Source organism: Astyanax mexicanus, chromosome 9 (genome assembly GCF_023375975.1).
Source record: "Astyanax mexicanus isolate ESR-SI-001 chromosome 9, AstMex3_surface, whole genome shotgun sequence".
Classification (NCBI taxonomy): domain Eukaryota; kingdom Metazoa; phylum Chordata; class Actinopteri; order Characiformes; family Acestrorhamphidae; genus Astyanax; species Astyanax mexicanus.
This window is the reverse complement of record NC_064416.1, coordinates 36,343,102-36,354,903: the sequence shown is the minus strand read 5'-3', so window position 1 is coordinate 36,354,903 and position 11,802 is coordinate 36,343,102. Positions and strand designations below refer to the sequence as shown.

General features: G+C 35.1%; 1 protein-coding gene across 1 annotated transcript; it reads left to right on the top strand.

Moving 5' to 3' along the window:
- The first annotated feature begins 1,404 nt into the window (after nt 1-1,404).
- LOC103046178 (extracellular calcium-sensing receptor-like) lies at nt 1,405-5,800 on the top strand. The gene is made up of 6 exons (XM_022679798.2): nt 1,405-1,671; nt 1,911-2,202; nt 2,334-3,134; nt 3,263-3,493; nt 4,196-4,319; nt 4,520-5,800. Exons 1-6 carry the CDS (start codon nt 1,454-1,456, stop codon nt 5,416-5,418), a joined length of 2,565 nt encoding a protein of 854 aa, XP_022535519.2. The 5' UTR covers nt 1,405-1,453; the 3' UTR covers nt 5,419-5,800.
- Nucleotides 5,801-11,802: the final 6,002 nt, after the last annotated feature.

The window sequence follows — 11,802 nt, the reverse complement described above, 5'->3', positions numbered from 1 at the left end:
AATTAACTGTTATTAAGAATATTCAGATAGTGGAATTAGAATATAAAAAAGGTTAAATATAATAAACAAACAAAAATAAAAACTTTTTTTTTAAACAAGCTGACACACTGGCTCTTTTACAAGAATGCAATTGCCTGACTAGCACAAGAGAAATACTGAAATCAGTAAAAATTCATGCCTGTATATTGTATGATCCATCAATAATGTAACAGGTCTACGTCCACCCATGCAATAACTCAACTAGCTTCTCTAGATATTTTGTAGCATACCTTCAACATTAAGTTTTATGATGAGGTCACTGGTGAGGGTCAAACGTTCCTGATTCAGCTAAACTTTTATGCAGGTTCTTGCCAATTATATATGGGTCTTCCAAATCCTCCAACTCCACAGTTCTGAGCATCAGTTTCTTAATCACATTTCACACTTCAAAAAAACCCAATTAAAAAGTGCTTGGTAAGATAGGGGAACAGATTGTTTTCTTATCCTACCTATTTGTTTGTGCTCGTTATTCGACTGACTGGATCAACTGTGCAGTTCTCTTCTGCATTTTTCTGCATGAAGATGATTTTTCTCCATGCAGGCCAGTGCCAGACGAGCATTTATGCACACACTCCACAGTGGTGAGCTTAATACAGTGCCCTCACTCCAGTCAGTGAAAGTGTGTTTTTAATATACATATAATATAATTGAGTCCATCTTTCCCACTTGACCAAACAAGCGAAGCCAGGTCCACAAAAAAGCAGCAGAGCTTCTCCCAGCTGCTAGCTAACAGACTAACTAACTAAAGTGTGTTATGCTAACCTATATAACAATAGCTAGCAAACTGTTCCCAGTATGCTCTTTTGCTGTGCTCTGCGGTGCTTCTAGCAATATTATATAATTTGGTGCCTGTTAAAAAACAGTTTTTTTCAGCTATGTTACGGTCTGGCGGTACATAAAAAATCCATACTGGAAGAGAAATAAAACCCAGCAGAACTGGTGAGTATACCAAAATGTTTATGCAATGTCTATGTATACAACTGACCTGCACAAACTCACCTACTATGTCAAATAAATCAAACGAAACTAATGCCTTTCTTAAAGTTTCCAAACCTTGCATAAGCCACACTGATGAGTTTGTAGTTAACCTTTACATAACCTTTAACCAACCCAAATATTTGTGTAAAACTCTATACACTCAAGAACTTATGCTTTTTCAGACGCTGTTAATACAAGTTTTATGTTCACTCACTCCTGTATAAAAAATCATCACAGAAAATAACAGTTTTTGTTGTTATTTGTGGGCTGGAAAATTACTTTGATCCACCTGAAGGTGCCACAATTACCCCTAATGACTTTTGCCCTGGGCAAATTTACCTCTATTAAACAGGATCCTCCTCTCTTTCTCTGCATATGTGAGGCCTCACATTCCTTTTCATTTCACTCACGACTGCTGTCCATTTCTTGTTAGGGGATGGCAGCAGATGCTTGGCTATGGATGCTGATGCTCCTGGTTAATCCAGTATGGGTGCACTATCTGGGACTGTCCTGTACTCTGCAGAGCAGGTCCGTGCCAGGAAGCCTGTATAAAGATGGAGACGTTATTATTGGAGGCCTATTTCCTGTTCATACTCAGGCTCCTGAGCCTAATCAAATATTTACTCAAAGAGCAGCAGCGGGCCGTTGCCAAAGGTGAGTATACCATGACTTTTTTCACTCTGGCAAAATGTTTTAGAAAATCTTCATTTAAAAGTATTTTGACCTGTCTGGTGAAGGTATTTTACAGAAACACACTGTATTTATTTTAAATAATTGGATTCTTATTTCAGTTTAGTCCAAACCATTCATATTCCTAACAATTCTCTCTCTCTCTCTCTCTCTCTCTCTCTCTCTCTCTCTCTCTCTCTCTCTCTCTCTCTCTCTCTCTCCAGTGTTGAACTGCGCTCGTATCGCTGGCTTCAGACAATGATCTTCACAGTGGAGGAAATCAACCGAGACCCAGCCCTGTTGCCCAATCTTACACTGGGCTATCTGGCTGTAGATACTTGTCTGAGTGAGGGCAGTACATTGAATGCTGCATTGTCACTGGTGACGGGGAAAGAGGAGGTAGTGTCTGGAGAAGAGTGTACCAGGGCTCCCACTGTGCCTGTCATTATTGGTGATGCTCGCTCATCTGCCTCAATCGTGCTGGCAGATACACTTGGTGTTTTTGGCATCCCCATGGTAAGCTTTACTGGTTTAGTTCCACTACACTGCTGTTACGTTATGACATAATCAGATATATACTCAATCCAAAATGAAAGATATGCATTCTAACTGATGGAATTTTATTTTCTGTTGCTCCTTGCCTCCAGGTTAGTTACTTTGCTTCCTGTGCATGTCTCAGTGACCGTACCAAGTACCCCACTTTCATGCGTACTGTTCCAAGTGATGCTTTCCAGGCAAAAGCAATAGCTCGCCTCCTCCGCTTGATGGAATGGTCCTGGGTGGGGGTTGTATATGGAGATGATGCTTATGGAAAAAGTGGTGTTCAACTGTTGGTACAGGAACTGCAAGGATCAAGCGTGTGTGTGGACTATATGGAGGTCATCCCAAAATCTCATGCACAGAGCAGGATTAATCGAATTGTGCAAAGAATACAGAGCTCCAGTGCCCATGTGGTGGTGACCTTTGCCATCAGTCCTGATATAGAGGTTTTGCTGAGAGAAGCAGTGAGACAGAATGTGACTCACAAGCAGTGGATTGCAACTGAAGCCTGGAGCACTTCCAGCTACTATTCTGCATGGAGCGGCCTCTTTTTGGTAGGCACCCTTGGTTTTGCCCTGCAGAGAGTGGATATCCAGGGTTTGAGCTCCTATCTAACATCACTTAGCCCAGAGGAGCACTTAAAGGAGCAACTTGTACAAAATGTTTGGGAGGAGGTGTTTGGTTGCAGATTTGGGGAGGAAACCCAATCTGGATCACCACGTCCACAGTGTACAGGTTTTGAGAAAGTGGAAGAGCAGGGAGATGCCTACTTTGACGTAATGTATAATGTTTATAAGGCTGTATATGCTATTGCCAATGCAATTCAGGACATGCTGGACTGTCAGCCTGGCAAAGGGCTTTTAGAGAATGGAGAATGTCCTGATATCAAACCAGTTAGACCCAATCAGGTAATAAGAAACTACATTGTACATTATAAACAATGATAGGATCATTTTATTTGTGTAGGGCTTTACTCTGGTTTTAGATTACACTGTGTAACATTATAAGTTGTTTGAAGATGTTATTTTGTTGTCAGCTACTACACTACATAAAGGCAGTACAGTTCACAACACCAGTGGGTGAGCCAGTACATTTTGACCAGAACGGGGACCCAACTGCTTCATACGACATCATTAACTGGCACACAGGATCAGAAAATAAAACAGAGTTTGTCAAAGTGGGGCAGTTTGACACAGCGAGAGGACCTGGGGAAGACTTTCAGTTAGACCTCAGTAAAGTGTTCTGGGGAGGTGGCTGGGATCACAAGGTAAAAATGCATGTATTTTATTTTCAGCATTTTGCTTATTTTTATGTTGTTGACACGAATTAATGAAAAATATACACACAACTTATTTAGCCATTTAAAATGTATAAGTTTAGTATATCTCTTACAACAGATAAAAATAAAAACAGAAAAAATGTGTTACTGTTGTTACTTTAACCATGTATATAAAAATAACTTACTATTTCTGTGTTGTACTGAATGACATTCATTTTTGTTCTTTAATGTACTATGTCAGTAAAAATACATTTTTATCAAATAACGCTAAAATACTCTTTGCTTGTGTGTGTGTGTTAAGGGGTCCCCCGTGGCAATAACTTGATTTCATTTCAAAATCCAGGTCTTTATTAACGTTGTACTGAATGACAACTGAAAACTGCAAAAATGGGGACTGAAAGTGTCTTGAATAATATTAATATAAAAAAAAAACACATCTGCTGGAATATGCATTTATTTCACCATATCAAATAAGGACTCTAAAAAGTTAAAATCTCATCTTTGACCCATTAACCATTTTCTTCTACAGTCTCACACCAAGACCAAGTGTGAGAAAAGTATGCTATGAGCCTGTGTACAAGCATTTTTTATGTTTATTTAAATGTTTAAATGTTTATTTAAGGCAAAGGAAGGGTCTTTTCTCCTTCACTTTAACATTTTTTAAAACAGAAATTTTCTTCTCATGTACAGGTGCCAGTATCTGTGTGCAGTGAGAGCTGTCCCCCGGGCACCAGGAAGGCTGTGCAGAAGGGGAAGCCGATCTGCTGCTTTGACTGTATTCATTGTGCAGCAGGAGAGATCAGCAATACTACTGGTACTTTACATCCATCCTGAATACATACATTTATTTTCATATCTGAGCCTTCTCTTTGGTACTACACATTGTTACCAGAGTTGAATAGATATATATTTTAATGAATTTTAATGTGTAAAGAAAATACTATTTAATTAAAGAATACAGGCACTAAACACCATTAATTAAATGTATTTTTCCTTACCATGTTTTTTTCACAGATTCTACAGAGTGCATCAAATGCCCAAAGCGGTTTTGGCCCAACACTGGTCAGACAGAATGCATCCCAATGACAGTGGAATTTCTGTCCTTTCAGGATAACATGGGCATTATCCTCGCTGTGCTGTCTGTTGCTGGGGCAGCACTTACTGGTACAGTCTTTGCCGCTTTCTTCCGTCATCGAGATACACCCCTGGTCCGCGCCAATAACTCAGAGCTGAGCTTCCTGCTGCTGCTCTCACTCAAACTCTGCTTCCTGTGTGCTCTGGCTTTCATTGGCCGTCCAGCTCCTTGGTCCTGCATGCTGCGTCATACTCTGTTTGGGATCAGTTTTGTGGTGTGTCTGGCCTGTGTGCTCAGTAAGACCGTGGTGGTTCTGGTTGCATTCAGAGCAACTCTGCCTGGATCAAACTTAATGAAGTACTTTGGTCCTCTTCAGCAGAGAGCAGGTATCTTCTTCTGTACGATGGTGCAGGTGGGGATCTGTGTGCTGTGGCTGGCACTGGCACCACCTCTACCCACAGAAACTGCAGGAGGTGAGCTTGGAGCTCGGGTAGTAGAGCTCTGTGCGGTGGGTTCTGTGGTGGGCTTCTCCCTGGTTCTGGGCTACATCGGCCTGCTGGCAGCCGTCTGCTTTCTGCTGGCCTTTTTCGCAAGAAAACTTCCAGACAATTTTAATGAGGCCAAATTCATCACCTTCAGCATGCTGATCTTCTGTGCTGTGTGGATTGCATTTGTGCCGGCATACGTCAGCTCTCCAGGGAAGTACACTGTGGCTGTGGAGGTCTTTGCTATCCTGGCCTCCAGTTACGGGCTTCTACTGTGCATCTTTGCCCCAAAGTGTTACATTATCTTACTCAGACCAGAGAGGAACACAAAGAAGAACATGATGGCCAAATAGGAGAACAGACTGTACACAAAGAACTTTATAATAATGAGACCTTTATACTGAACACATCCCAGAGAGCTGAGATTGTGTACTGTTTGCCTTAGCTGTGCTATTTGGTGCAGTTTTTTTACTGTACAATCCCTCAGTGTTATCAAGTAAATCAGTTTTAGAGATCTTGTACCATGAATCATAACCATGCATGTGTGATATGTACCAAAAATAAATAGATTTACTCTTTTTTTAATGATAAATGCTATAATAAATCACATACAAGCAAAATACATTTTAAGTTGAAAAAGGACTCACCTGCATCATCTATTCGTGAAGTAGGATATTCTCCAGCCATTTTAGCTCATCTGCATTTAGAATATAAGAAACAGTCATTAATGAAGCAATAAAACACAATAAGTATTAAGCACAGGAAAGAATGTGGTAATTATTGACATTTTGGTTTATTTGCATGAGGTTATGAATTTCTCTTTATATTCTCTTACATTTACTTACAAGTAATCAATTCATCTCATAGGTCTTAGAAAAAAATATTAAAACACAATTTTACTTTCAAATCAGTTTCCTTTCGCTTACACAGGGTTTGAATTTTATAATAAAAGTCCAGGTAAATGCTATAGCCAGTATTCTGTTATAAATAGGCCTTTCTCTCGTTATCAGGGTCTGCATTTCCGGTTTAGACACTTCTGTGTAAACTCACTTCCGTTTGGAGCGCCATAGCGCAAGTGACCAATTAGGGTTTTTGCAGCATACCGCGGTGCTCTAATTCCAAACAAAAACAGCCTTTGAGTTAAAAAGGATACTTAGCCTACTTTAATAAGGAGAATGTAGTCTAGTAAAATACTGCTACTAAAATATACCCCAGAACATTCAGAAACCAGGGCTGTTATTTCCCTTTATTTAGCTTAATCCCGCACTTCATACATTAGTTTTTTTTTTAAACATGACTTTCCATTTGCCCACGTGTAACACTAAAAAAAAACCTCTGTGACACCAAGCGGCTGTTAAAAAGGTGTAACAGAGCATAATTTTTAAAATAATAATTAATAAATATATTTAGGGAAATTTGAATGGTTTACCAAACTTGTGTGGTTCCCGCTTTTTTTTTTAAAGGCCGGTATTATGACCGGTTGTGCTACCCTGTCCAATCGTGCTACCCTAGTGTATATTTCAACGTAAAAATAAGCACACTTTTAGAAATATGCTTCCAACTGGATATAAGAATGAGCTAGCTAACTAAGTCACTGTTTTAAAAAGTAAAGTTAAGGTAATGAGACGTGATTATATATATTTTGTATTTTTTAAATATATTTTTTGCATTTTTAATGCAATTTTATTATTTATTATTTTATTATTGCTATTTTTGTTATGAATTGCTATTTACACTTTTGTATCAATCAGACAATGAATGACAGTGAGTCATAGAACATTAACATAAACTGAAACATCTTAAAAACGTGTAAAAAAAAAAAAAAAAAGGTCTGTGCAGGCGCACTGGTGGTAAGAAGCATAAATTGGATGGGTAGCACAACTCGACAGAACACCAGTAGCGCCTAGCCCTTACACAGATCTCCTTATCTACAACAATGGACACTGAACACAAAATCATAAGGCACAATAATTTCAGGCACCTATAATAATACAATAAGTTATACTCTTTATTTAATAATAAGATATTCAAACAGATCAAATCAAATCAAACCAATCTTGACCCCTCCTCCTGTTGCAGTATTTATATATATATATATATATCATTCTCAAGTTTTCTATTTGTGTTTCATGGGTCATAATTTTAATTTGCTATGGGAACTGATTTTTTTTTTCTAGACAGAGACTGGACAACAGTGGGCTTGGACAGTTATTTTAAGAAACAGCAGCATGTTAACTAATTAATGCTAACTAATGCTAACTATTTAATTGTTAATTCTGATAAAAAAAACTAACATTTTCAGCTCAACAACGTTCGCTAGTATAAACTGAATAATTCAGAAAATGTACTAAAAATGTAAGCTGAACATCCTCTTTTTTAAATGACTAATTTATGTGGTTAAATGCAGAATTATTCCCACGGAGTCATAAAACATGTAGCTAATATAAGTAAAATATGTATAAAGGAAATGCATTTTAAGAATGTTTAAGAATGTTTGGGCTCACATGCACCTTTTATGCATCTTTATAAATAAAATATAGAGTAAAGTATAGAAATATTAATATTTCTAATTAAATAGTGCTAATCAATAAATTATTGGAATGTGTTTAAATATTATACCACAATCAATAATCCTTTTACAGTCATGACAAATGAGCTAAGTAGCTAGCTTCGTAAATTATTTATAAAAACAAACAAAAAAAATATTCAACATGTTCAACTATTAGTTAAACGTGTAACTTCCAGATTATGCTAAAATAGCTTACATTTTTTAACGTAAAACCCATAAAACATTTAAGTCACACAACATATACAAAAGAAATACATTTTAATAAGCGTTTGGCCTCACCCACATTATTTTTATTTATATAGAGTTTAGAAATATGAACATTTTTCATTAATTAGATAATAATTACTGAATTTTATAAACGTATTTAAATAATTTACCACAGTCAGTCATCTAACATTCGTTTTACAGTCAGGATAAATGAGCTAGTTTAGCTTAATTAGCTAGCTTGGTATATTATTTTACAGAGAAACTAACTTAGGAGTACTTTGAGAGACTAATTCTGACCAGAAACTAGATTAATTATGAAAAAAATAATTTTTTTATTTTTTATTTTTTAAGTTTTTTCATCTTTGTGTTTCCATTCACATTTAAAAGAGGAACCACCTCACACACCACCCAACTCCTGTTACACTGGTAATCTGAGAGAAATGTTTTGGCGGAAAAACCCTTTCACAGTAAGATGAGGATCGTAGTAGTTAGCTAACTAACACTGACCTGTTACTAAAACTAACTAAGGCTAATTCTGACCAGGCTGTTCGTTTATTTGTTAAAATGATTTTAGCAAACAAAAAATCTACCAAAATATTCAACTATTTTTCTAGTATAAACTGATTAATTCAGAAAATGTCCTAAAATATAAGCTGAATATCCTTATTTTATTTTTGTTTTACAATGAGAGTTATACCCAAATATCGAATTCTTCAACATAAAGAGTCATAAAACAAGTAACGTTAATTTAACTTAAGATGTTCTAAATGTACAAAAGAAATATATTTTAAAAAGTGTTTGGATAAACTAAAAAAAAGAGTAAAGTTTAGAAATATATATTTTTTTCTATTAATTATCTACTGAATAATGTAAATGTGTTTGGGAATGAACACAGTCAGGATAAATAAGCTAGGAAAAAAAGCTAAATAAGTGACAATATATATATATATATATATATATATATATATATATATATATATATATATATATATATATATATATATATATATATAATATATATATATATATATATATATATATATATATATATATATATATATATATATATATATATATATATATATATATATATATATATATATATATATATATATATATATATGTGTGTGTATATATACACACACACAACAGCTTTGATTCAAGGATTTTAACAAAAATATTACTTACTTTTATATTCATTTTCCATGAAGGAATTGCAGTCAATTGTTTACATAGTACTTCAATCTATTGTAGCTAAAGATACAGGGTAATGTTCGCATATCACTCTTTAAATGTTAAATATCACGCCAACAGGGTACATTGGTCTTTATTACATGTATTTCAAGGCAACAAGAGTGCAAGAGTTATATCCCAACACTTTAAAGAGTTATTTGTAGTTTTATTGAGCTGCTGAAGCTGTACTTACTATGACAATCTGCACTGTAATACTGAGGCTGCACTGAATCCGCTGCAACTCGCTGACCGACACTAGGTGGCGCCAGACCCATTTAGAAATTCACCAAATATTATTAACACAGCCATTCAGTTACACTTAGAATACACTTGGAATAGATTTTTTATGTTATGCTCAGGGTTTTTTTGTCTTATAAAAGTTAATTATGTTAGTACCAATATGAATTCTAGAGTACCATCATTTTAAATAAGTATGACATAAACCAATAGTAAAATTATATAAAAAAATGCCATCTGGAAGCAGACACATAACACAGCATTCACATGGTGTAGGTAACCTGTTGCCCATCTAAAAAAAAAAACGAATTGTCCTGTAAAAAACTCCAGACCCAACCACCCCACCTCTCATGCTGAAAAGGCACCACTAAATGGCCTTTGGATAAAATGATAAAATGGTATTCTTTCTTGTAATAATTTATGATAATGGGTAAATTGTGGTTAAAAACATATTTTAGTGCCCTAAATAAATCTTATAAATCTTATAAAACTCTTATAATAGAATTAAGCTGTATTCTCTGTACTCTGGCCTGTATGTGTAGTTCAACAGGGAACCAGAAGGTTTTGTCTACAGGTTCCATATTGGCCCCACATGTGGATGATGGGTCCAGAACGATTTGAAAGTGGCAGATGGGGCCTAGATCATAGTGCATTGTAGGTTTTAACACTGATGGTGCCCTTTTTCATGTACAAGGTGCCCTTGTAAAACAGACACTGTTTTTGAGATTAGGATGCAGTAGATGTAGGTTGAGTTTAGTATTAAGTAACATTCTCTGTTTAAAGTATTCTATTTTGCTTGTCTGGGATGTGTCCGTAATTTGTGCACATACACAAAGATCAAACTACATTACAATTCCTAAATATTATTTTAGTTACAAATGCACACAAGTCTTTTGAGAACAGGATGGCACAGAATTTACCTCTTTTTTTGCTTTGTTGTTTTAGTGTTAACCGTTGAATATTCTGAATCAGAGCATTTTGAAACACTCGAGTCTGTGGCCTGCCACATTATTCAATGTGTTTTTTTTAAATAAGTTGGAAAAAATTAAGTAATTACAGACAGTTTTTTTTAAATGTCTATCATTTTATTAGCAACCATGTATTTATTCCAGGTTGAAAACCTCTATTCTCCATTCAGTGTTTAGAGAAATAATGTCTCTAAATAATGTATCTTCTTAGTGCGTGTTTATACCTAACCTCTATAGTAAAAAAATAATTAGACGTCTATGTGAGCAGCAAGTGTAATTAAATGACTTAATCACTATATCATTACCCACTTGAAACTCCATATAATCCATTAAAAGAGGAAATGAGCCAGGCAAAGAGAAGTGAGAGACGCAGAAAATAAATCTTGTTTGGGTTAATGTGCTTACAGCTTTCATTTCCATGGTTGCAGATTTTCCGACTTTAACTGCTGGGAATAAATATAATGAGTCTGTTGAACTGTTTAAAAGGCAAGTTTATTCTCTAGCACATTTCAAACACAGAATAATTATTATAGCACTTATATATTATCTCTACTTCCCTATTTTACCATTAAGTTAATTGTTAAGAACTATTGTCTAATCAAAACATTTTTTCTTAGTGGTTTCTTTTTTTAATTACATCTATCTAAGCAAGTCGGTTAGGACTAGTAAAACCGAAGGCCTGAGGTGCCCATAGGTCTTTAGTTACAGAGAAAAAAGTATATTAAACCTCTATATACATATAAATATACACACCGATCTCCTATCCACTCTATCAACACTTTTTTTTTTCTTTCATTTTTACAGTCCATATTTTCAGCCTGTACAATTGCCTGCATTACCTGTCTGCAATATTTGTAATAAATCTCAAACACATTATAAAAATATTTCGATTTTTATTGGAAGGTGATTTTAGCCAAGCCACACATAAAAATACTAATATTTTTTAATTTGTATTTATATCTGTAAAGGGATCAACAAAAGTAACATAAAAAACAATAACCATTTTCTTTCATATGCCATATATTTACAGTACTTCAGTTATCAATCCAAGAAATTAACCCTATTAAATACCTAAAAAAGTAACATTTTACACAGTACAGTTGTGTAATTTTATTAATTAATTTATTTATGGTATATTAATCTTAATGTTTGCATTGCACAAATTGCATGGTGTACATAACGGCTCAGGGGCTACATTAAAATGTATGTTTTATTTAGTGTATCATATACAGAAAATTAAGCATTAGAGCAAGAAAAAAAACACATGCAAATATAAAAATATGACGAGAAATATGAGTCATAAAATGCTGTGATAAATTAAGATTCAATAATAGTAAACCAGATTTAAAAAGATTAAATTAATGATTTGGAAACAGCTATGTGTGAAGCATACTTGGCATCATCTGGGAGATTGTTTCATCTAATCTGGCTCTAGATTTGGGCTCCACTAGCTGAACATCACTAGGGACTAGATGACCAATGAGGCCTACTTGGCTCATATACTTCTAGCAGATCAGCAAAAT